The sequence below is a fragment of the Rhineura floridana genome, chromosome 3 (assembly GCF_030035675.1).
Source record: "Rhineura floridana isolate rRhiFlo1 chromosome 3, rRhiFlo1.hap2, whole genome shotgun sequence".
NCBI lineage: Eukaryota > Metazoa > Chordata > Lepidosauria > Squamata > Rhineuridae > Rhineura > Rhineura floridana.
In genome coordinates, this window is record NC_084482.1 from 122,848,456 (window position 1) to 122,872,465 (window position 24,010).

The following is a 24,010-nucleotide window of genomic DNA, read 5'->3' on the forward strand; positions in this document are numbered from 1 at the left end:
TGTGAAGGGGGAAGGGTTTTTTCCCCATTTTTTCCTGAAACTTTTTCCCCTCAAAAAATTGGAGAAAAAATTGGAAAATTCTTCCCCCTGGATTTTCCCATCCCCCCCCCTTCACATCTCTAAGTAAGGTAAAGCAGAATCATTACAAAAAACCCAATCCACACAGATGCAGCCAAAGATCAATGATTAAAGTTACTGAAAAGCCCAGGAGAATTAACATTGTCAGACACTCCCCCTAGCCCTTCTGGTTATCAGCCAGGATAACCAAAGTAATTTCAGTCGCAAAACTAGGCCAAAAGCCAGGCTGGTAAGATAAGCACTTTCATCCAGAAGTGCCTGAGATGCACATCTATGGTTAGTTCAATCACCTTATGCAAACATGGTAGATTGATTAGTGGCCTGTAATTATCCAAATCACAAGGGTTAAAGAGGGATAAGGCCAGACATTCTTGCATTCATTACTTTCCTGATCAGTCTCCCTCGGTTAGATGTTATCAGCTGCAAAGGGCAAGAGTCAAGAAGACATATGGGAGGCCAGACCTCTGCCCACATCCTTGGGTAACGAAAACTGAAATGGCTGGTGCCTGCCTCTGAATGTTCCTGTGTGTGGAATATTGGGATGTTCTCTGCTGCTGTCACTCACTACTGCTAGGCAGAATTGTTTGTGCAATTCTGAGTAGAAGGCTGAAGTGGCAATGGCACTTGCTGATCGGGATTGCAATGTCTCATTCAAGATGCTGGTCTGATGCAGGAGGAAGGGCAGGATCATCACCATCATCTCCATTGTCACATCTCATTTGACCCTCAGTATCAGGAGTTTCAGAACAAGACTTCCCAAGGATAAAGGTAGATAAACCTTGGTGGTGTTTCATGCTCTGGCATAAGTGGAGCAGCAGGTGGCACTGCAGGAAAGCAAAAAACAAAACAAAACACCCAACTCCAAGCAGCTGGCAAATTATTTTCTTGGAACTCCAGGGCCTCCTGCCTGCTCCATGTTTAGTTCCCATGTAGACTAGTTCCCATGTAGACAGCTGTAGTCAGCTGTATGCCAAAATGATTCAGCAATATTAATTGGGATCTATCAGAGGTTTTGCAGAAGGGCTGATGTGGCAGGCACAGGAAGTGTTTCCTTTTTAGACAGAGGTTCCTCTCCAGAGATAAGACAGTTTCCCAATGTTGCTGGCAAAAGAGAAGAAAATAATAAGTGGTTATTTAAAAATTTTTTTAAAGAAAGGCATCACTGAGCAGGAGTGGAGGATGAGGCGACACAGTTTTGTACCAATGGGGAAACCAAAGCAATGAGTTAAGGTCAGCGTATGGGGATGTACTGGTAGCAAGGCTACAAGTAGAATCTCACTATCTTGCTCCCAGCCAGGGGTGTTAGGGGGTGGGAACCCTGGGATCTTTTGCACTGGGCCTACATTGCCCTACTCCTTCCCCTCCATTTTTAAAAATAAACTTGTGTACAGGGTTGCTGGGCATTCTGCAAAGCACCTTGCCAGTGAGATCCCAGCCATTGGCCATTTTAAAGTTGCTCAGAGACCTAAATCTGCATCTTTATGTATATAATAGCATATATAAAATGCAAATGCAATTTGTGTCATGGCCTTTTTGTCTGGTCTTTCCATTACCTAGGAACACCTCTGCTCCCAGCTATAGCGCAGGGCCACAAGCAATCATATGCACACTAATCTGGGATTATGCCCCACTGATAGGGCTTATTTCTGAGCAGATATTTATAGGACTGCACTTTTAGTCATTGAAACAGATTGAGGTACGCAGCTACATGGCTGTAACTGTGTACCTTTATAATGCAGTCCCAGGCTTTGCCTACAACTCTGGGATGGGCATTTGTCCCCTAAACCTTTCTCTCTCGGTTTACTTCACTTTTCCCATAACTCATCACCAAGCAGGCTCATGTAATGGAACCTAGAAGACTATGGGGAAAACATAGAGCGCACCAGGGTAGAGCATCTCATTGTTGCTCCAGAATCCTTGTAAATTACCACCCTATTCTAAAAATGCTGGACTTCAATATATGTTGTTGCTGCCATGGGAGTGGATTTGAATAGTAGATTTGTGTAGGCCAGCTTCACTAACCTGGTGACTTCCAGATGTTTTGGACTACAACTGCCATCAGCCTCACTCAGCCAGCCCTGGTGTAGGCATTGGCCATCCATAAGAACAAAAAAAGAGCCTGCTGGTTCAGGCCAATGGCCCATCCAGCCCAGTACTCACAGTGGCGAACCAGTTGCCCATGGGAAACCCACAAGCAGGACCTGAGCACAAGAGCACTCTCTCCTCCTGCGTTTTCCAGCAACTGGTATTTGAAGGCATATTGCCTCTGCCTATGGAGACAGAGCATAGCCATCACGGCTGGTGGCCACAAATAGCCTTTTCCATCACTAATTTGTCTAATCCTCTTTTAATTCTATCCAAGTTGGTGGCCATCACTGCCTCCTAAGGAAGCAAATTCCATAGTTTAACTATGTGCTGTGTGAAGAAGTACTTCCTTTTGTCTGTCCTAAATCTTCCAACATTCCGCTTCATTGGATGTCCAAGAGTTCCAGTGTTATGAGAAAGCGAGAAAAGCTTTTCTCTATCCACTTTCTCCATGCCATGCATAACTTTATACACTTCTGTGATGTCACCTCTGACATGCTCTTTCTCTAAACTAAAAAGTCCCAAATGCTGCAACCTTTCCTCATAGGGGAATCGCTCTATCTCCTTGATCATTTTGGTTGTTCTTTTCTGAATATTTTCCAACTTTATAATATCCTTTTTGAGGCAAGAACCAAAAATGTGCACAGTATTCCAAATTCAGCCACAACATAGATCTGTGTACCAGAAGTGGTACACATAAGGAAATGACCCAATTGTCAGGCACACAATCCAACAGGTGTATCAGTTCTTCTGACAGGGCTCCTGTACTTTTTAGCAGCTGCATCATAAGGAGGCTTGCGATATACAGCCTTCACTTGTTTCTGTCTAGTTTTTAGGAAATGTTACTGAATTCTACTGTTATATTTTGATTATTTTTGTGTGAACTGATCTGAGATGTTTATTATATTCAGCAGTATAAAATGTTATGAATAAATTGCCACATCACTGCACTCATATGTTTAGAAAAGTTTTGCCTGTTGAAATCCTGCTCATCACCCAGCTGTCACCCACCACCATGAGAAATTCCCAAGTGGATGGTACATTCTGGTGTCAGATCTGGGGGCTGGGGAAAATCTAGACCAGCCAGGAAGGAGATGCATAGGCCATGCTCTTGCTTACAGGGATGCGTGCTGTCACACAAGTCACAAGCCAGGATCCAGACAGAACACTTTGGGAAGTGGTGGTTTTCCAGGGAAGCTGAGCAGAGCTTGGAAGATTACTTTTAAAAAGTAATAAATTACAGTTACAATTAAGTGGCCCAAAAAGTAGTAATTGCTGTTGCAGTTACAATTGCTCTGAAAGTAACTGATTACTTTACTTTTCCTCAAAAGTAATCATTCCAACTACATTTCAGTTATTTTTTTAAAAAAACGCCTACAAGGTGCTGGTTTGGGCTGCTGTACATAGCCTAAAGCAACATTAAAAATAAACACACACATACAGAGGTAGTAGAATAATTCTTTTTATCCATAAGATAACAATGGTGGTCTCTCCGCTGGTAAGGGAGGTGAGGAGGGAGGCAAAGGCCACTACTCAGATCTTTGCACATCAAACCAAGTGCAACCCCCCCACTCAGTCAGCAAGCATCTCTCTCACTTAACCACCTCCCGGACCCTGCCTTGCCACCAACTAAGGGACACTCACCCAAGCAAACATTTTCCCCTGAGATGCAAAAAAGTTAAAATACTGCAAATGCAGCACAGTAGCCAGAGAGGGTGGTAGAAGCCACTTTGTGTGCCAAGTGCAAACACAGTACACACACACACATTGTTCATCTTTCACCTCCACAGTTCTTTATCTCCATTCTGCTGCTGCCTCCTTCTCCTCCTTTATCCATGTTCTTGCCCTCCGGCTCTTTTTCCCTCCACTCCATTCTTCACCACAGCCATCCATTTTTAAAAACAATTGTTTTCTCCACTCCACCCTGTCTCACTTTCCACCTCCTCTCTCATTGCCTCCTACCTACCCACGGAGCACAAGAGAAGAGCAATGCTGCACAGAAGCCCAGTTTGAAGCACATGATTTTCATTCACAAATCAGAGCAGACTTCCCCTGCTCCCCCCCCCCAAATAATGCCCCAAAGTAATGCTGGAAACATTACAATTATTCCACAAAAGTAATAATATTACTCCTAGTTCTATTACAATCAAAATGTAAAGGAATTACCCACTCGTTCCTCAAAAAAGTAATGAATTACAAGTAATTTGTTACTTGTAATGAATTACTTCCAAGCTCTGAAGCTGAGGTAGTTCCAGCAGCGTTTGTCACTTGGCTCCACTATCAGAAGTTGCATGCCCAAGTGAACCAAAGTGTGTTAATCCAAGTATCAGAGCTCAGTGATGCTCAAATTCATTGTTTCTTTCCATAAGCAAAATTTTATACAACACATTCATAGCAATTGCAAAGATGATGCTGATACAGCATAATACATAATAATGTAAGCCATGAACTCTGAACCAAATGTCCCTAGTTTCATCCCCATCTTACTAGATGGCCTTAGGCAAGCCATTAGGGCATAATAGTTACCTCTCAACCTCAGCCCCCCATGTGCAATAAGGATATACTAATACTAACCGATCCTACATTGTTGTTAAGCAGATTACTGATAATACAGTAGGGCCTCATTGTTCGGCGGCCTGTGTGATGCGTCCTTCCCTGGCTCTCCCTGTCAGGTTCCTACCTGCTCGTGGTTACTGCCTGTCTCTAGGCACCACCAGGGACTCCACCAGTCCAGACCGCTCTCTCTTATGGTTTCTCTCCCCGCTCTAGCACAGATCTCAACAGATCCCCCTGCTAGGCAACCACCAGTAACGTCCCAATACTAGTATTCCCAGAGACTCTGAATACTGGTATTGTTATTCTCTTCACCGCTGCCACCATTTGTTACAGTTCCCCTTCAGCCTTGGTCATTACCTTACCCTCCCTTCTGGTCTGTGAAACCCCAGCCAAGGATCAGGCCTTTGGTAAATCAAATAAAGTATTTATTACAGATAACAAAGCTAACAAGATTAACAAGATTTCTTCTTAAGGCACATAAGCATATGGTTTTACTCAATACTAATCCGAACTCCACCTCCCTCCTGGCAAACAACTCTCTAAACCCCACCAACCAACCCACTCAGTTCTCTTCTCCCCCCCGATTCCACTCTCACTCTTCCTTTTATACATTCAGCCATTTTAAACACTCAGCCAATCATCTCGCATTCTACTGCCCATTCACTCCCCCTCCTCTTTCACTCCACTTACCATGTATCTTCTAAAACAACAACACTTACCATATATACATTAATATAGGAACATCACATTTCCCTCCCCCCTTAAACAACAGCAGAATATTATTCCTGTTCCAGGATTTATACGTCACGTTAACAAATAAAAGTCTCTATGGGGAAAATGTCTTTCTTTGTTCCTCTGTCTGGTCACGTCACTGCAGTCCCAGCCACTTGCCTGGAAAGTCCATCGGCCAGTACATTGTCCTTGCCTTTGATGAACTGGAAGTCCACTTGATAGTCCTGTAGGGCCCAGGACCACCTCTGCAGCATAGTGTTATGGTTTTTCATAGTCTGCAACCATAACAAGGCCCGATGATCCGTAGTCACTGTGAATCTTCGTCCCCACACGTATGGGCGCAACTTGTTCAGTCCCCACATGACCGCTAGGCACTCCTTCTGGACCGACGAATAGTTTTTCTCCCTCGGCGTCAGCTTGCGACTCAGGTACGCCACTGGATGTCTGGTGCCTTCTCTCTCCTGTAGCAAGACGACTCCCAGCGCCAGGTCCGACGCATCTGTAGCCACAATGAATGGTTTCTCATAGTCTGGTGCTATTAATATGGGTCCTTGGCACAAGGCTTGCTTCAGTAGATCAAAAGCCTTCTGACATTCATCCGTCCATACCACACGCTCAGAACACTTCTTCTTTGTTAATTCATGAAGGGGGTTGCTATTTCCCCAAAATTTCTCACAAACTTCCTATAAAATCCAGCCACACCCAGAAATGCCCTTACTTGTTTTTTGGTTAAGGGGATCGGCCATGCTTGTATTGCCTCCACCTTGCTCCATAAGGGGGTGATTTTCCCACTCCCCACCTTATGTCCTAAATAGATTACTTCCTTTAGTCCAAACTGGCATTTCTTAGCTTTTATTGTGAGGCCTGCTTTTCTTAAGGCCTCCAATACTGTTGTCAGGTGTTGGACATGCTCAGGCACCGACTTGCTAAAAATGGCCACGTCATCGATATAGGCCACTGCAAAATCTGACATGCCTCGCAACACAGTATTGATTAGCCTCTGAAATGAACTTGGTGAGTTCCTTAGTCCCATGGGTAAGGTCACAAACTCATATAACCCATCTGGTGTACTGAAGGCAGTTTTGGCTCTGGATTGCTCGTCTAGTTCCATTTGCCAAAATCCTTTACAGAGATCTAGCGTAGAGATAATGGTTGCTGCCCCCAATAACTCTAACATTGCGTCTACCCTAGGCATAGGATACGCATCTGGGACAGTAATTTTATTGATTAGCCGATAATCAATGCAAAACCTTGTCGTTCCATCTTTTTTCGGAACCAGGACAATACTTGAGGCCCAGGGACTGATGAATTCCCTGATCACTCCTAATTCCAGCATATCTTCCACCTCCTTTTTGATCTCATTCAAAACTTTCCCATTCACACGGTACGGAACAGATCTGATTGGGGCATGATCTCCAGTATCAATGGAATGTATAACTATACTGGTTCGGCCAGGTTTGTTGCTAAAGAGATTCCTATAGGTTTTCAAAACTCTCAGAATCTCTTCTTTTACTTCCTCCTCTACCTCCTCTGACCATTCCACTTGATCTACCCCTCCTTTGTCTTTGCTTTCCTGTACCAAATCTGGAAGTTCAGGCCCACTTCCCTCAGGGAATAAGGTAACTTGCAACACCTTTGCATCCCTGGTATGGTAAGGCTTTAACATATTTACATGAACCACTTTGCTTTTGTTTAATTGGTCTGTGGTGATTACATATGTCACTGTGTCAAGCCTTTCTCTGATGGTATATGGTCCTTCCCAGTTAGCCTGTAATTTGTCATGATTCCTGGGTATGAACGCCATAACCATATCTCCCACATCATACACGTTCTCTGGCTGTTCTGTCATACCAGTAACTTTGCTTCTCCTGTGCATGACTCAAATTCTCTTTCACTACTTCCATCATTGATGTTAATTTATTGTGGAATTCCAATACAAAATCTACTACAGAAGTTTTGTACTCTCTCAGAGTTCCTTCCCATGAATTTTTTAGCAGTTCCAAAGGTCACCTCACTTTTCTAGTGAACATGAGTTCAAAGGGTGAGAAGCCTGTTGACTCCTGAGGGACTTCTCTGTATGCAAATAAGAAGCATCCCAACCGTTCATCCCAGTCTTGTGGGTGATCTTGAACATAGCTTCTTATCATGCCCTTCAAAACTCCATTGAATCTCTCAGTTAGCCCATTAGTGGCGGGATGGTAAGTAGTGGTCTTTAGATGTTTTAGACCACAACATTTCCACATACATTGCATCACGTCTCCCATGAATACACTGCCTTGATCTGTCAGCACTTCATGAGGGAAACCCAGCCTCATAAAGATTTTTAATAAAGCCTCTGCCACTACAGGGGCTTCTACAGATCTCAGTGCTTCTGCGTCTGGGTACCTGGTGGCAAAATCCACCACCACCACTAGATATTTCTTGCCATGCCTTGTGGGTTTGGAAAAAGGGCCCACCAAATCTATTCCCACTCTATAAAAGGGTTGTCCAATTATAGGAAGGGGCTTTAAGGGTGCCTTGGTCTTTACTCCACTCTTTCCCACCTTTTGGCATATTCCACAAGATAGACAATGTTGTTTTACATCCTTGGAGATATTTGGCCAATAATAATGTGAAGCCAATCTCCTCTTGGTCTTTTTTATTCCCAGATGTCCTGCACATGGGACATCGTGGGCTACTTCTAGCAATCTGGTTCTGTATTTGCTAGGTACTATCAATTGCTTCACTGGTTCACATTCATCCTTTCTCTCAGCAGGCATCCACAGTCTATATAAAATCCCATTCTCACACACAACTTGATTCCTCAGTTTGTCAGTGAAAGGAATCTGTTGGGTCAGAGCTTGTTCCTTTATCTGCTTCAAACTTATATCTTTTTGTAGCTCTTCCCTGAATTGATCTGCCTCATCATTATCAGAGACCACTTGATACAGTTTGTCTTCTTCAGCAGGCCTGCTAGTGGTTGCTATGGTGACCTGAGGCTGGTTAACAGATTCCACCCTGTTGTTTCAGCCCCCCCTTAATATGGCTTCTTTTTCTCTGCCAAGTTGCTGTCTGGTCACTACATAGATCTTTCCTTGGGCGCCCATTACATCCCTTCCCAGTATTACTGGTTCTTGTTGCTGGGCATTAATGCCTACTTTATATCGGCCCTCTCGGCCTCTCCAAGTCATATCCACCAGGGCCACAGGCAACCTTTCTGGTTGACCCCTCACTCCTTGGATAGTCACAGTTTCCTGAGGTAATATTTCTTCAGATTTTATTAAATCTGGCCTCAGTAACGTCTGAGCGGCACCAGTGTCAAGCAATGCCCAATAATTTGCCCCTTGTACACTCACTTCCTCTCTCAGACTTGAATCAAGGTCTGTTACTTCTGTCCAGTTTATCTGGCAAAACTGAACCTTTTTCGCTGTTTCTAAAGCCTTGGGCTCTGTTTTCACTGCCCTTGTCTGAGCAGGATTACTACTGGGGTTGGCAACCTCACATTGAAAACGTAGGTGCCCTGGTCTACCACATTTGTAGCATAATTTCTCCTCACTTTTAGGGTACACAGATCCACTCTGGGGTGTCCTGTGCCCTTCAGATTTTAATGGAGGACTCACTCGCTGTGGTACCACATCCCTTCTGCCAGCACTATATGGTCTGGGTTTAAACTCTCTTGATGTTTTCCCCACCCAGCCAGTTCTATTGGAGGCGAAGTGATCCGCCATCTCTGCGGCCTCCTGCACCGATGTAGGGGAACGGTCTTTGACCAGGAGCCTTATTTCTGGTGGTAACTGATGGTATAATGGATCCAGTATCATGAGGCTTTTCACCTCTTCCACTGACTGAGCTTTGGCACTACTCATCCACTTTCCAAATATATCCATCAACTTTGCTCCCAGTTCCACGAAAGACCTCCCTGTCTGTATCTGGCAATTTCTGAAAAGCTTTCTAAAATAATCAGGCTCCAGTCTGAATCTTTTAAACACTGCTTCTTTGAATTCAGCATAGGTGACGGGCCTGTCTGAGGGGAAATATTGGTATACCTCAGCCAATTCCCCTTTAATCAGATTTGATAAATACTGCATGTATTTATCTTCAGGTAGCCCCCACAACTGAGCTGCTTTTTCAAAGGTGCTGAGGTAAATTTGAGGATCTTGACCAGGCTCATAGACAGCAAAGTCCTTTGGAGTAATTTTTATTTTTGCTCCATCTCTGTCCTTTCTTGTTTCATCAGAATGAAACTTCTCTCTTTCAAATTTTAACTTTTCTACTTGTAATTCGGCATCCACTGCTCGTTGCTTCTCCCTCTCCTCAAACCCCATTCTCATTCTCTCAGTTTCCATCTTCAACTTCTCAGCTTCCATCCTCAATCTCTCAGCTTCCAACTCTCGCTGTTTATCTTTTTCCTCAGCCTCAAAGACCCGCTGCTTTTCTTTCTCATCAGCCTCCCTCCTCAATCTCTCAGCTTCCAACTCCCTCTGCTTGTCTTTTTCCTCAGCCTCCCATCTTAGCTTCTCTCTCAAGTACTCTACATAAGCGGGATTGCTTAAATATCCTTCTGGGGTCTCTTCTCTGACAGGTTGTTTTTGCTGGGCAGTTGCAAATCCTATAAGTGCTACCCTCAATTCATCTACCCCTTTACCCTCGTGAGGTAAATTGAATGTTATGCACTTCTCCACCAGCTCCTCTCTTTTCATTTTTATATATTCAGCCATGGTGTTTGAGTTCACTCACTCTTTGCCACACACTCTTTGCCAGTCACTCTCACAAGAAATCTTGTTTTGTTATTTCTGTTTGCCACACCACTGTATCTGGATTCTCTGTTGTTCGTATCCCACCGCTACTGACACCACGTGTGAGGCGTCCTTCCCTGGCTCTCCCTGTCAGGTTCCTACCTGCTCGTGGTTACTGCCTGTCACTAGGCACCACCAGGGACTCCACCAGTCCGGACCGCTCTCTCTTATGGTTTCTCTCCCCGCTCTAGCACAGATCTCAACAGATCCCCCTGCTAGGCAACCACCAGTAACGTCCCAATACTAGTATTCCCAGAGACTCTGAATACTGGTATTGTTATTCTCTTCACTGCTGCCACCATTTGTTACAGTTCCCCTTCAGCCTTGGTCATTACCTTACCCTCCCTTCTGGTCTGTGAAACCCCAGCCAAGGATCAGGCCTTTGGTAAACCAAATTAAGTATTTATTACAGATAACAAAGCTAACAAGATTAACAAGATTTCTTCTTAAGGCACATAAGCATATGGTTTTACTCAATACTAATCCGAACTCCACCTCCCTCCTGGCAAACAACTCTCTAAACCCCACCAACCAACCCACTCAGTTCTCTTCTCCCCCCCCGATTCCACTCTCACTCTTCCTTTTATACATTCAGCCATTTTAAACACTCAGCCAATCATCTCGCATTCTACTGCCCATTCACTCCCCCTCCTCTTTCACTCCACTTACCATGTATCTTCTAAAACAACAACACTTACCATATATACATTAATATAGGAACATCACAGCCTGCTTTTCAGCATTCCGCTAATACGGCTGCTTTCATTTAGAGTAATTAGAGTAAGGCCCCACTCATACAACGCTTGTTCTGCTTTTATGGCGTTTTTTGGGCGTCGGGCGTCGGGCCCCATTTTATTGATGGAGTTCTGCTTTTAGGCAGGATTCGCTTTTAGGCGGGGGTCTGGAATGTAACCCGCCGTATGAGTGGGGTCCTACTGTATATGCAAAGTGCTTTGTATTCTCAGAATGTTCATGTTCCTCATCATACAAGGGTATCAGACCCTATCATGTCTAATAGCAAGGCCCAAGAAAGGCTAGTCACACTCTTGGGGTACTTGAATAAATTCTAGTTTTATAAGAACCAAATTCAAAAGAACTGCTAATTTCTTTAACCCATACTGTTCATTCCTCAGAAGAGCCTCCAACTCCCAACCAGCCGGCAAAGGACGCACACAAATAGCACACTAGTATCTTGAATACACTGCTCAATCTTGTGGAGGTTCTTTTAGATCTAATTTGCTGGATGCAGAAAACCGAAGGCCTGATTCTGTGTAAAAATATAGGATAGGGTGAAGGAGAAAATGAGAATTTACTGTTAAAAAGGAGGGTCCAAGCTGAGTCACACAGCAGAGGAAACAGTATCCAAAGCCTACGCCAGGACTACTCTGTGGGCCCAGCAGTCATGAATCTTATCATCATGAGCACCAAAGTCTGGGACAAAACATAGGAAACAGGGACAGGCTGATAGGGGTGCCAAACACTGTCTTTCCAACCAACTACTGCATCTCTGCCAAGTCCCACAGAGACACCAGAGGAGCAGACATCTCTTTGGATGACTGACCCAGACACACACACACAGAAGGTATGGATGCTATAGATTTCTGGGGTTAGCCACATTTGCCTTTCTGGTGGGCTACACTGCAAAGAAGAGTAAGCCCTATCATTAGGCAGAGTAAGGTAACTGCCTTATTTATTTAACAAAATTTGTGTACTGCTTAATTGTTAGTAAAACCTCTAAGCGGTTTCTTTGCCTTGGGTGGTAAATACTGGGAGACAGCAGGGAGCACCCCACAGCTGCTTCTCCAGAGCCCACTGCTCATCCCTTTTGTTACAGAAGAGAGCTGTGTGTGCCACCTGGCCTGGCCTGAGCCCCCATAACTAGCCTGCTGCCCTCAGGGGCAGTGGAGGATACTATCCCATTGTCTGTATTAAACTGAGATTCAGTCACAAGACCAACTGGCTTCTGTATGTGGAATGGGAGGGGCATTCTGCATCATTCATTCATTGGCGATCACTCTTGGCCAAGTAAGATTGTCTCCCAAGATAAGGTCTTTAACAGTGGGTCCCTAAGTGACTGTGGAGGCCAATTCTGGATCTACACAGACTTCCACAGTGAGGACAAATGTCTTGGGCCGGCTCTGGCAAAGAATTGCTGGGGTTGCTGGGAAGTGTGGGAGAAGCAGGACCGGCAAAGGCAACTCCCCTGTCACAAATGGATATTGAACGCTGCCAAGTTCTAGAGGACCTATCCAGAAATAGGATTTTTGCATTTTTGAGTTTATGCAGTTTCTTTCCAGCTCAACAAATCTTTGTCAGAGACGACAGCAGGATGGCAAACTGATGCTCATCCCCTGCTAAGAAATGCCGCAACACCTAATAGGGTGTCGTTAGAACCAAAGGATCCCTTTCAGCTACCAAAGTTAAGAGCATGGGAAACTCTTTGGCAGGAAAGTGTGGTGAGAGAGGGAATGAGCTAACAAGGGTACTTCCAGGAGGGCTGGGATGTATTTTGTGTGAGGAGGTGGAAGCTAAGGATAAGAGGAGACAGAAGATTTCCCTGAGGTTATTTATATACAGGTCCCCAAAACTGATTGGACCAGGGATTTCTGATGGGGAAAAAAGCACTGTGCAATTACAGAGCTTTCTTACCTATTCCACAGCCAACCCAATAAAATATATACTTGGAATCCTTGGGATGTAGAGTTTTCTTAGAATGATGTTGGTCAGTGAGGGTGTAGTGTAAGGATGGACGAATCTGCCAATTTTGGTTTCTCTGTTTCTCATTTTCCCAATCTTAAATTCAGGTCACCACATTCCCACTTCAGTTTCCAGTTTTGTTTTGTTTTTTAAAAAATGTCATCATGAAAATTCATCAGTATTTTAGTGCGAGTTTCTCCTAATATACACATTTTTGTATGCCTGATACATTTTGATACAGCAATTTCCCCTAATGCAATGCTTTTTTGTATGTTGTTTGCACTAATATATGCATTTTAATGCACACTGACTCTAGTATATGCATTTTTTAAACATATTACTTGGTTGGAAAACTGAATTGCAAAATTTGGAGAAGTGTGAATTTCAAAGGATAGTTGTGTTTCAGTTCTCTTATTGTTTTGGAAAGGGCAGATTTGGCAAGTTCTGATTTAGATGCAAACTGAATCAAATTTCTCCCCCGTCCCTAATATAGTGTTGTACACAGGGACAAACTGTGTCCTTATTAAATAGTTCATCCTATCATTCCCCCCTCCCCCCAGGGACATTTCCATACATTTTCTCTGAGATGTATACTTGGAGTTCCTGAAGGGTTCCAAGAATAGTCATCACTGGATTAATCTGACATGCAGATCTTTTCTTTGCTTTGCAGATGTGGGGGACCGGTACACATCCTCCAGGGAAGACTTTCCTTTCAAGAGAGGTTCCAAGATCCCACCCTAACAATTCAGCACCTTTGCGGTGTGTTGCTGAAGCAGAGTTCCAGTACTTGCTCCTGCCAATCACTTACAGTCTGGTTTGTGCACTGAGCTTGGCTTCAAATGGTGTGGCGTTGTGGAGCAGCTGGGCTACCCGGGCCCAGGCGCCACCTGTCATGATTTTCATCTATAATCTCATTGTCATTGACCTGCTGTTTGCTCTGTCACTGCCACTACAGGCTGTGTATCATGCTAGACGCAATGACTGGCCTTTTGGCGAAGGCTTGTGTAAAGCCACCAATGCGCTCTTTCTGGCCAACATGTTCAGCTGCACTCTTTTCCTGGCCTGCATATGCTTGGAGCGTTACCTGGCTGTCATGCACCCTGTCCGTTACCTGCGCCTGAGGTGGCCCCTCTACCGTGTGCTGATCTCTATGGCTATTTGGTCCGTGGTGGGGATTGGGCTCCTGGCATTCTTCTCCAAGAGCACTGTGACCCGTCGCTTCCCAAATGGGAATACAGCCTGCATGGAGCATTTCCCAGCTCATGTCTGGGGTGGAGGTCTGGCTGCTATGGTCCTAGCCTCCTCTGCGCTGGGCTTCTTTGTGCCTTTCCTCACCATTCTCATCTGTTCCACTGTGATTGCCCGGCGCATCATGAACCTGAGCCATGGCTCACCTCAGGCTTATTTACTACGGAGAAACTCTCTCCACACCCTCCTGATGGTGACTACCCTACTCACCTTCTGCTTCCTGCCATTCCATATCATCCTTACATTGCACACACTCGGCCGGATTGGTGTCTTGTCATCTCCGGGGCTGCTGCACTTCACTTGTTCGGCCCAACGTGTAGCCATGGCCCTGGCTAGCATCAACAGTGCTCTTGACCCTCTGGTGTACTACTTCAACATGAAGCCTGCCAACTGGAGGCTGCCCTGCTGTGGCACAAGCAGCCAAAACCTCATGGATTCAGGGAAGCCTGCTAGCCCAACAATGGAGGGCCTGAGGAGCATGGCCTAGCTGGAGGTCCTACCTAAGATCCACACCATCTGGAGTGCCCAGCACAGAATCATCAAAAAGTATTACCCATTGCCCTTTGAACAGGATCAACTGCTAGAATGGCATCCTGGCTTAGAGAAAGCAAGAGGACGGAATAATCTTAATGTGAGGACAATTTTAATACACTTAAGGCTGCTGGTTTTAAAGGCTGGAATCACTGGCATATTGCATGCTGATGCAAGACCTGTAATTTTGGCTTGGCTGTTGCAAGCCAAGGTATGTGGGAATGAATCAGAATGTTTGCAGAGTCCATAGATCAGATCAAATCTGTAGTCAAAGAGACAATCTGAAGGCAGTGGAAGCAGAAACAAGTCTAGAGAGGAGTATAAGCAGACTGGGTGTCCAAAAGGCAGTAGGGCAGAGGAGTGACTTGTGGAGCAACACAGAGGTGTGCTTGTTGCAGAGACAAAGGCTGAAAGAGAAGTTTGGCAGTCAAGAATCAGAAATCAGGGAAAGAGGATGTAATGGAGTTCATCAGGTCCAGAGGCTTCATGATCATTGCAATATTTATTTGGCTAAGTGGGATAGGTAAGCCCTTCAAAGTCTGCTCTGGAAATAATCTTGAGGAAATGAATTAATTTGCTGGATGTCTACCAGGATATCTGGGACATGAAGAACCTTAGTGCAGAACTTAAGTCCTGGACACTGCTGTACATAGATAGCAAAACAAATATATGGTACTGTATCAGTTTTATGGACTTCCTGTTATGTGATATCTGTTATATTCTGTGGACACTCCATGAAGATTGATGTTACAGAAAACAGTCATCCCACTTCCTCAACAGCAGTTGTTGGTTGTTAGACACATGGGACACATCCACAAGTCAATTTTCTGGGAGACACCACCTCTGCAACCTATAGGGCTCCTCCTGCCTGTGCCAAAAGTCCCGTACAGTGTTATAAGGTTGCTGTCTGTGAGTGGATCTACAACGCTATGTTTTGCCAAAGGTAACCTAGGCTGCAATCCTGTACTCATTTAGGAGTAAGCCCCATTGAACTCAGTGGGATTTACTTCTGAGTAGACAGGTGTAGGATTGTACTGTCAGGGTGGGAAATAGGGATTGGGCAAAAGAACCTGATGATGCTGGATGTTTACTGAATTGACAATTTGCAGGGATGGGGTCTGATATGTGTAGGGGTTGACAGATCGTGTGTGAGAGAGAGAGACAGCAGTTTCAAAACTGGATTTAGAAACAGAGTCAGAGGGGGTTGTGAGTTGGCTGAAGGTGAAACACCGTTGGATACAGGAATTATCTCTTTTTGGGGTTCTGATGTGGGAAGAGGATCTGCTTCCTTATCTAAGTGCCTGTTTGTTTCCACTTATGCTCCACTTTTAGATTTGTAAATAAAGCAAATATTACAAACACAAGATACATCTCCAGTGTTTTCTGTCTGCCCCTGGAACTTCTCTCTGCTTGGGGAAGTGGGGAGAGCATAACAATACCAACAAATGCTCCAAATATGCATCCCTGCTTTGAACCTTCATATTGCCACTTACGCTCTTGTATGTGTCCTCTTTACATCTTCTTGTTTTGCAAACAAAATGTTGTTTCTTTCTTTCCAACTGTCCCATACACAACATCTTATGGTCTACAGTTTTGAGATGATATACCTACAAAACAATCATTTGAGCCTATGCACTAGGAAGCAAATTCCACTGAGTTCAATCAGACTTACTCCCAAATAAGTGTACAACATTGTAGTTTTAAGTTACAAGTGTGTACCTATCTTTCTAAATAAAGAAACAGGGACGGATCATTTGGAACAAGCCATTTTAGGGAGTGATGCTGGAATGAATACTCCAAAAAGATGAATAATGATGCAGGGAAGAGGGTCCTGAGCTAATTCTGGAGAAAATTTTCTGTCTGATTCATACTTAACGTGGCAAATGCATGACACCATGTATACTGGTGTCTCCTGGTGAACACTATAGAAAGAAAAGAAGAGATGCATATTTCTAAAGATACAGGAGAACATGTGTTCTGAAGAGCCACATGCTTATAGGCACATTATTTTGTAGTGTTTAACATGGCAAACTTTTTGCCCTTAGTTATGGGCTTGTCTGCACCAGCATTTACACATGAGATGGTTGCCATTGTCTTCATGGCAAGAAGGATTCACACTGTGCCACCTTACCCAGAGCATATTTACCACTGCCATATGTTATATGTTTGCTACTGGCCCTACGCATGTGTCGGGGCACACTCTGGACTTGATTTTTGCCTCTGGATTAGGGGATGGTGATCTGAGAGTGAGGAATTTTACATCTATTCCTTTGTCATGGTCAGATCACCGCCTATTAAGGTTTAGACTCACATTGTCTTCTCCCCTCTGCAAGGGTGGAGGACCAATTAAGATGGTCCGTCCCCGGAGACTAATGAATCCTGAGGGTTTTCTGATGGCTCTAGGGAATTTTCCGGCTGATAGAATTGACGGTCCTGTCGAAACCCTGGCCACACTGTGGAATACAGAAATGGCCCGGGCAGTTGACACGATCGCCCCGGTGCGCCCTCTCCGTTGCAGAACTCAATTGGCTCCCTGGTTTACCCCGGAGCTAAGAGTGATGAAGCAAGAAAGGAGACGGCTTGAGTGCAAATGGAGGCGAACTCCCGACGGCTGTAATCATGCACTTGTGAGGGTCTCTACCAAACTCTATGTGAAGGCAGTGAGAGCAGCAAAGAAGCAATACTTTGCTGTCTCTATTCAGTCATCTCTTAACCGCCCAGCAGAACTTTATAAAGTTGTCCGGGGACTTTTACACTCTGGTTCCCAGGACGCAATAACACCATCAATTGCCCGCTGTAATGAGTTTGCGCGACACTTTCGTGATAAGATCATGAACATCCGCCGGGACCTTGACTCCATTATTGTAGCAGTTGATCCTAATGAGGTGTCCAGAGCACAGTCTTGTCCTGTTTTACTGGATGAGTTTCAGTTGGTACAGCTCGAGGATGTGGACAAGGTGCTTGGACAGGTGCGGGCGACCACTTCTGCTCTGGATCCTTGCCCCTCATGGCTAATAAAAGCTAGCAGGAATGGAACAGCCGGCTGGGCCAAGGAGGTGATTAATGCCTCTTTACGAGAGGGAGTGGTCCCATCCTGCCTGAAACAGGCGGTGGTGAGACCGCTCCTAAAAAAACCCTCCTTGGACCCTGATAATTTGGACAACTATAGGCCGGTAGCAAATGTTCCATTCCTGGGCAAGGTCCTAGAACGTGTGGTCGCTCGCCAACTCCGGGCTCTCTTGGATGAAACTGATTATCTGGACCCATTTCAATCGGGCTTTCGGCCGGGGTTTGGTACAGAAACGGCCTTGGTCGCCCTGTATGATGACCTCTGTCGGGAGAAAGACAGAGGGAGTGTAACTCTGTTGGTTCTCCTTGATCTCTCAGCGGCGTTTGATACCATCGACCATGGTATCCTTCTGGAGCGACTTACGGATTTAGGAGTGGGAGGCACTGCTTGGCGGTGGCTCTGCTCCTATCTCGGGAATCGTCTCCAGAAGGTGATGCTGGGGGAACATTACTCGAGTCCCTGGGTACTCCAATATGGAGTCCCACAGGGTTCAGTTCTGTCCCCCATGCTTTTCAATATCTATATGAAGCCGCTGGGTGAGGTCATCAGGAGTTTTGGAGTGCGTTTCCAGCAATATGCTGATGATACGCAGCTCTACTACTCCTTTTCATCTTCGTCAGGTGAGGCTGTTGATGTACTAGACCGCTGCCTGGCCGCGATAATGGGCTGGATGAGAGCTAATAAACTGAAACTCAATCCTAACAAGACTGAGATGCTGTTGGTGGGAGGGCCCTCTGCCCAGATGGTTGACGTTCGACCTGCCCTAGATGGGGTTACACTCCCCCTAAAGGAGCAGGTACGTAGTTTGGGGGTCTTATTAGATCCGCTCCTGTCACTTGAGGCTCAGGTAGCCTCGGTGGCACGGAATGCATTCTACCAGCTTCGGCTGGTAGCCCAACTACGACCCTATCTGGACAGGGAGAATCTCGCCTCAGTTATCCATGCTATGGTAACCTCTAGATTGGACTACTGTAATGCACTCTACGTGGGGCTACCTGTGAAGACGGTTCGGAAACTTCAGCTAGTGCAAAATGCTGCGGCCAGAGTTCTCACTGGGACAAAGAAATTTGACCATATAACACCTGTCCTGGCGCAGCTGCACTGGCTACCGATATGTTTCCGGGCCAGATTCAAAGTGTTGGTTCTTACCTATAAAGCCCTAAACGGCATCGGACCGCAATACCTGGTGGAACGCCTCTCTCGCTATGTACCTACCCGTTCTCTACGCTCGACGTCGAAGGCCCTTCTCCGGGTCCCAACTCATAAAGAGGCCCGGAGATCAACAACTAGATCTAGGGCCTTCTCGGTGGTGGCCCCCGAACTATGGAATGCCCTCCCAGACGAGATACGCCTGGCGCCTTCTTTGGTATCTTTTCGGCGCCAGGTAAAAACCTACCTTTTCGCCCAGGCTTTTTAAACATTTTAAATTTAATTTTAAACCTAATATGGATTTTAATTTATAAACTCATGGCAATTCTATTTTGGATTTTTATCATGTTATATTTTTCACACTTGCTCATATTTTAATTGTGATTTTATTCGTTGTACACCGCCCTGAGAGCTTTCTGCTATAGGGCGGTCTAGAAATGTAATAAAATAAATAAATAAATAATAAATAATTAAAACTTTGTTCATGTTCCGATATGCACATTCCTGTTTGAGTTGTGTCACCACTCTGATGCAACATTATTGCTTCATTTTTTCGATCCTGCCACATTAGAGAGAACAAGAACACCATGTTATTTAGTGAAAAATGGATTTGTAAAGATGCAGTTAAATTTATTATACAGCCACAAGAGTGGCTGTATACTATAGCCAGCATGGATTTTTTGCATTCTGCAATGTTAAATTGATAATACCCCCCATGCCATTTTGATGCTTCCCGCAAGCTCATTTCAAAACAAAACCTTACAAAACTTATAGTCCTGAACTCAGAAACGCTTGCTTAACAACCCTCTAAATTTTCCTGGCGATACATAAAACAGTCAGAGAGAATCAAGAGTTCAAAGTGTAAAAAGAGAAAAAAAACAGGTTTGGACTTTATTCTGTCAGAGTTCTCATAATCTGTTGAAATTCATTAAAAATCAGACATGCTCACAGAGTACCTGTAATTCTATTACTGACCTTGCCCCGTACTCTGTTCTTCATCTTTTGCAGTTTAAAAGGTAAAGAAATGCCTGGCTGATTTTTAATTAATTTAATAAATTTTACATGGAACTCAATGATAATGTTGGGCATGCTCCATAAGAACCAACTGTCAGTGTTCTAAATGCCAGACTCACAGCTGCTTGGCTTGCCTAATCAGGGGGCCACATCCAGGCCACATCTTTATTTCACTTTAGACAGCCATGGCTTCCCCCAAAGAATCCTGGGAAGTGTAGTTTATGAAGGATGCTGAGAGGAGATTCCTATTCCCCTGACAGAGCTCCAGTGGCTAGAGTGGTTTAACAGTCAGCCACTCTGATAGAAGCTCTGTGAGGGGAACAGGTCATCTCATAGCAACTCTCAACACCCTTCACTAACTACACTTCCCAGGATTCTTTGAGAGAAGCCATGACTGTCTAAAGTGACATAAAGGTCTGGTGTGGATGTGGCCAGGGAGAGCTTTGGTTTAAATTTGGGTAGGAGGCTACATGTGCCTGTGGTAGAATAAAAGGTGGGGGAAACGCTGAAAAGCAATGATACTGTTCACAGTGTTTTCCTTTTGGAAAGAAAAGGGACTTCCCCACTGCCCAGTGCCCACCTGCCCAATCTCCTCCCGTCCCCCTCCTCCCTGCCCCTCCCCAGTTCAGTTTAATCTATCCTAAACATGATTGCACAGAAATAAATCCCACTGAACTCAAAAAGTATGCAAATTATAAAACCCATCCTCCCTTCTATCCCCTTCCTCTTGCCTCCCCCTCCCCATCTAATCCTCCTCCCCATGGTCAGTTTCACCTATCTTAATAATGACTGCACAGGAGTAAATACCACTGAACTCAATAAGCATGCAAATGATCAAACCTGCCCTCCCCTCCCCCTTCCTTTGCCTCTCCCCCTCCAATCCCCTCCTTCTCCCTCCCCCCTTCTGCTCCCCTCTCCATCTTCCTTTCTCCTTCCCTCTCCTCTCCCGTCCTCCTCCTCCTCCCCCATGGTCAGTTTTACCTATCCTAACCATGATTGCATAGGAGTAAATCCCATTGAACTCAATAAGCATGCACATTATCAGATCTGCCTTCTCCTCCTTTCCCTCTCCTCTCCCTTCCTCCTCCCCTCCCCTCTTCCTTCTTCCTCCTCCCCTGCCCACTCCAGTCCTCCATCCCTTCCCCCCCCCGTCAGTTTTACCTATCCTAAGCATGATTGCAGGGAGTAAATCCCACTGGACTCAATAAGCATGCAAATTATCAATCCATTCTCAGCAAACTTGCACAGGATCCCATTTCTTACCTGCCGGATTAAAAAGCAGAGAAATTCACTAATAGGCAAAAAACTTTACGGTTTAAGAACGTACCTATAGCCCACAGATATTTCTATCAAACTTTAAAAAGCAGGGGAATTGGGCAGCTATAGTGAATGCACCAGGGGATCAGGAGACCTGACCTCCTCTCTGAGATATTGGACTGCCCTACAGATTTGTCAAAATGCAAACACAATTTGGGTTGGGCTTTCACAGTCCAATCCACATCCTGTGTAGCTTGGAAGAATTTGGTAACATGTGCCTCTGCGCATATTGTGAGTGGTGGCAACACCTGCAATTAGTGCAAATAACAGAAACAAGAAATGTGCTGTGCTGATCTTGTTTTAGCAGGAAGGAAGCAACATTATTAAGACAGTTGATATAGTTCAGATATTCACTTTAAATATGTCTGATTTACTTCGCAATTTTAGTGAAGTTTCTGTTTGGCATTTTAAAAATATATGTGAAATAGGAATAGTTTTGTGGTCCTATTTCTTCGCAGAGATATAAATGCAAGCAGCGGGATGAGAATCAACCAGACCACCCTTTCCCTCAGACACAAATAATAACAGACACAATCTTCTTAAGTAAAAGATAAAGAATGTTTACTCATGACTTTCATGTTCAGGAAACATAGACTCTAACTTAGATAGAAAAGTAGAAGTCTCAGTCCATGATAATGGTCATCTTGGAGAGGAGCACGTGCATGCTTCACTCTTCTCAGGCTTAATGGAGTCTATGCAAAAACTACCAGACAAAGGAGGAGGAAGAGAAAGCCGGGTAACCCCACCCTTTAGGAAGTTACATCACTGGTAAACAGGTATATGGGATATTTCCCAAATATTCCTTAAAGGGAACATGCAAGTTTGCTTATTCTCCTATAGGAAATCATTTTCTTTTGCTTCTGTTTCTTTGAATATGTGAAGTACAGCAACACTTTGCAAAATTTACACTAAAAAAACTCCAAAAATAATTGTGTAATAATGGCACTGACTATTCTGCAGACTAATCTCCAGTGGACATCAAGAATGTCTCAGTTTGCACAATATAAGACAGTGGGAGGTGAAATATATTCTAGCAAAATTCTAGGTGTGCTCTATGTTTTTAATTGACCATGCCCACCTTGCCTTAAATGAAATGGTTTAAACATAGCAGGTTGAAAACATGCATCTTGGGCAGGCCAAGAGTCATTGCTGAAGTAGCAACATAGTGTAATCAGTCTTGACTTTACATCAAACTGCAGTTTCAGATTCAACTGTTAATGCACCCAAAATGGCAATAGAACATAACCTCCAATTTGAAACACAAAAGGCTATCTTCACCATCATATGACATTAAGCAATGAAAAGGCTTTGAAATTAATACCAAAAATTTGACACAGGTTTCTAGGATGAATAATGAGGGAAATAAAATTTTCTAAATTAGATTCTAACGTAACCTCCTCATTCCACTACTTATTTTGTATGAAAGGCCCAACAAGTCTGAGAGGTCGCTAAAAGCCAGGGTATCAGGTAGGGAAAATAAGGAAAGTGCCCGTTCTTTCCTCCTAACCCCAGTCCCTACCTGTGCCCCATTCCCCACAAAAAGCTTGCTCCCAACAAAAACATGACCTGGATGAAAGATTTCCATATCAAATGAGTAACTATTGACCATATATTGTATTAAAAGTCCAATTAACTCTAAAATCCTTAAGAATGCTCACAAACAAGACCTATACGTGCCATCGTGGAGACCCTTCACCAGGAGACTTTTGATTATCCACTTGTTGCGGGAACACAGGAAGCTTCCTTGTACTCTGTCAAGACCATTGGTCCATCTAGCTCAGTACCATCTACACTGACTGGCAGCAGCTCTTCAGCGTTTCAGACAGGGTGTCTCTCAAGATGTGGGGATTGAACTTGGGACTGTCTGCATGCAAGGCAGAAGTTCTACCATTGAGATACAGTCCTTTCCCAAGGACTGTTGTTGATTTTGTTGGGAGGGCTTCTGGGCTTGAATTTGGAATGGGAAAACAGAAAACAGCGCTACTAACAAAGGGAAGGAAGCAGACACAGCTAGGGAAAAAAGGTTCAAATGTCACATGAAGTGGGAAGTCTGCAATTAGATCGCCTGACATCTTGGGGTGCCCCCAGACAGCTATTTTGTGGGAAGGATTCAAGTACATACTGGGATTTTAGGTTTGCGCATTCTAACTAGATTAAAGCGCTCTGTCACCCTGTCGCAACAAATCCATTTTTTAAAAGAATGGGGCTTTTTGCAGTTTAGAAAGTGATGGGGAAATGCATTGGAAAGTGTGGAATAAACAAATGACCATTGGGAAGACGTGTAAAAACCTGCAAAAAAAATCAGGATGAATGCTCGTTGTTGTATAACCGCTCTGCAAACAAATCATGCTCAGTGACGACCAGGCATACAGTAGTTCAACGACCATGTAAGCTTTGTGGAAGCAAATCATGATGAATACTTAATAAACAGGTCGTCTGGAGGGGATCAAGGCTGCGGTACAGAGGGATGGAAGCTAACCTTTTCCCCTTGTGCCGATTCTCCAATGCACCCCCCAACCACCCACCAGCCCTGCTATTGTTTTAATGGCTGTTCTATTATATATTGCATTTTTGTATTTAATTGTTCTTGTAAATTGCTTTGGGATTCCTTCTGGTTCTGTGAAGTGATAAACTTAACTAAACTATTGAGTACAAGCCTACATTTAAAGCACATCCCTGCCCCCCCCAAGAATCCTGAGAACTATAGTGTATCTTTCGAGAGCTACTGTTCCCAGCACTCTTAACAAACTACAGTTCC

General features: G+C 44.4%; 1 protein-coding gene across 2 annotated transcripts; it reads left to right on the forward strand.

Moving 5' to 3' along the window:
• Positions 1-283: 283 nt before the first annotated feature.
• LOC133382283 (lysophosphatidic acid receptor 6-like) lies at positions 284-16,044 on the forward strand. 2 transcript variants are annotated; one of them, XM_061621964.1, is made up of 2 exons: positions 284-846; positions 13,594-16,044. In XM_061621964.1, the coding sequence occupies exon 2, from the start codon at positions 13,594-13,596 to the stop codon at positions 14,656-14,658; it is 1,065 nt and encodes a 354-aa protein (XP_061477948.1). In that variant the 5' UTR covers positions 284-846; the 3' UTR covers positions 14,659-16,044. The 2 variants fall into 2 exon arrangements, with proteins under 2 accessions (XP_061477948.1, XP_061477947.1); XM_061621963.1 differs by lacking the exon at positions 284-846 and adding an exon at positions 11,766-11,808.
• Positions 16,045-24,010: the final 7,966 nt, after the last annotated feature.

Excerpts from the sequence above, each read along its gene's own strand:
- LOC133382283 (XM_061621963.1), top strand. The coding sequence starts at position 11,779 with ATGACTGACCCAGACACACACACACAGAAG. Across the intron at positions 11,809-13,593 it reads CAGACACACACACACAGAAG|ATGTGGGGGACCGGTACACA; the intron begins GTATGGATGCTA and ends TTTGCTTTGCAG.